The sequence below is a fragment of the Ipomoea triloba genome, chromosome 12, assembly GCF_003576645.1.
Source record: "Ipomoea triloba cultivar NCNSP0323 chromosome 12, ASM357664v1".
Lineage (NCBI taxonomy): Eukaryota > Viridiplantae > Streptophyta > Magnoliopsida > Solanales > Convolvulaceae > Ipomoea > Ipomoea triloba.
In genome coordinates, this window is record NC_044927.1 from 1,815,323 (window position 1) to 1,817,912 (window position 2,590).

General features: G+C 33.9%; 1 protein-coding gene across 1 annotated transcript in view; it reads right to left on the minus strand.

Annotated features, from left to right (window-relative positions):
• Positions 1–1,630: 1,630 nt before the first annotated feature.
• LOC116000488 (26S proteasome non-ATPase regulatory subunit 4 homolog) overlaps positions 1,631–2,590 on the minus strand; it is a 5,339-nt gene continuing 4,379 nt past the window's right edge. Inside the window, exons 10-11 of the mRNA XM_031240576.1 lie at positions 2,021–2,102; positions 1,631–1,924 (exon numbers count right to left, since the gene is read on the minus strand). Of these exons, the coding sequence (XP_031096436.1) occupies positions 2,049–2,102 (54 nt within the window). The 3' untranslated portion in view covers positions 1,631–1,924; positions 2,021–2,048. The remainder of the gene's footprint in view (positions 1,925–2,020; positions 2,103–2,590) is intronic.

Here is a 2,590-nt window from a genome sequence, read left to right on the forward strand (position 1 = left end):
ATGAAAATGTGTAAGGAAAACCACTGCAAAGGGTCAAGGAGATGACCAAAGCATGAAAAGACCAAAAATATCCCTGTTTTGGAAGGCCATTTGAAGAAAATTTTAACGGTGGACTAAAAGTGACAAGGGCTAAATAAGATTGGCCGCAAAGTGGCAAAAATTAATGAAGTGGACTAAAATTGGCAATGCCCTAATAACAGTAGGACCAAAAATAGAAATGACTCAATAAAGTATTTTCAAAAAAGAATTATAAATAAAGTAATATTTTTTTTTCTCTAAAGAATGTTAGGTAGTATAAAAAACAAGTGTTAATACTATTGGTAATGATACGGGAGAAAGGAGAACTCGAATCAAATTGGTCGGACAATTAACTTGATAGTCACAATGTTTTAAGTTTAGCTCTACATGAGAGCTATTTATTTGGAGTGTTTGACAAATGACTGATAGCTGATTAAGTTAGTTGATAGCTAATTATGTTAATTAGTTTGACCAACTGATAGTATTAATTGGTTATAAAAAAAATACTTGGTAAATTAGCTATTTACTTTTGGTTAATTGTATGTAAAATGGCCTATAAAGGTATAAACATATTGATTGATTTATTAACTCTTAAATTACTTTTAAAGTATCCTATTGATCAATCAAATCATTCAACATTGACTTATCAACTATGTTACTAAAGAGGACATTAATTTTTTTAAACTGTTAGACAACTTAGACTAGTTTACTTCTTTATAATCTATCAAATTACAACATCTAGTGCTAATATATTCACAAAAAATGATGCTACCCCTTTTAATTTGAAGGCGAATATATCTTATCAATTCTTCAATATTTATATTCTTAAAATCCATTATTTTCATCAAATTGATAGAACAATTTGCAATGGGCATGACAAGAGCCAATATTCATACGGAGTATTACATTAATGGCACATTGGGATACAGATGGATGTATCAATCCATCAACTACTGTTTATAGATGGGACCACTTTCATTATTTATGGTAAGCTTAATACACGCATTCATTTATAGGGATGACAATGGGTCACGACAACTTCAGTTACTACATTTACCATTCAATCAATCCATCTTTATGGCATGTTTGATTCATATGAAATATTTTCTTAAAAGAATTTTTCTTCACATTTGATGAAAAACAAATTTTACATTGTTTGATGGATGGTAACTTATTGCAGGGGAAAATGAATTCATCAAATTAAATTTGAGAAAATTAAATTCTTTAATCTCTTTTAATATATTTTTTTCACACCTTTTGAAAGAAAAGTTATAACATGACTTCCAAATTCCAACATTACAGTCGTTATTGCATTTTACACAATTATATAAATCACAAATAAAAAGTACATTATTTGAGTACTAAAAGAACACTATTTTGTGTTTCCCAAAAAAAAAGAACACTATTTTGTATATTATCAAATAATGTACATTCAGTATACGAATAATATACTTTTAATATATTAAAATTGTATCTTATATTTTGAAACAATACATTATTTGAGTATTAAAAGTACGTTATTCTGTATAATGTATATTAAATATATAAATAATGTACTTTTAATATATTAAAAAATGTACTTTTTTATGGTCCACCATGGTTCACGTAATAATTTGCCCAGTTTAATACCCGCTTCCATTGCCATAGACCATTGTCTAAAACCTCAAAAATGAATAACCACAAATCATGAAAATCAAAGGCCATTCGGAGGAGATGTTTTTTGCTGTGGATAGAAACAAATTTTCATCAACTATATATGAAAATAGAGTAGACAAACACTGAATTCTCCCCACTATGGGTATCAACTATAGCTAGGTCCATACTCCATCCCAATGAAACACAACTAAAGCCCAGTTCCGTCATCAACTTGCAGAGCACTTCATGGTCTCGTTATGAACTTGTCGACCTGAAAGTTCAATACTATAGTGTCTTAGACCAATGTTGAAGTACAGTAAGAGTCTGAATGGAGGAGGGTTTTGGGGTATACACTTAAAGATTTTACCTCACTAGACAACAAATTCGAGGCATAATCACTTTTTCTCCTCATCCTTGGGTTCCTTGTCATCCTCATCTTTCTCTTGGGACTAAAAAGTAGTTTCAACCATATGAAGTTATAAGCATTGATTTATTTCACTATATATAATAAGGCTTAATATTGTTGAAAGCAGCATTTGCATGTAAATTTTGGATAATATCCTAAAACATTGGACTCAAATATCTAACATGTAAAATATTCCAATTCAATGGGTTAGATCAGTCACAGGCTCACAATTCCTAATATAGTAGAGCAACCAAGTTATCATTATGAAAAGAAAAAGTGCCACAACCAAATTTATGAGCATAATATACCTATACAAGGGTGAGTAGCATTTGTGTTTGAGTGCTTTGATGTAAAGTGCCCTTGCAAAATTGTTTTATGCTCCCTCCCCCCCCCCCCCCCCCCCCCCCCCCCCCCCCCCCCCCCCCCCCCCCCCCCCCCCCCCCCCCCCCCCCCCCCCCCCCCCCCCCCCCCCCCCCCCCCCCCCCCCCCCCCCCCCCCCCCCCCCCCCCCCCCCCCCCCCCCCCCCCCCCC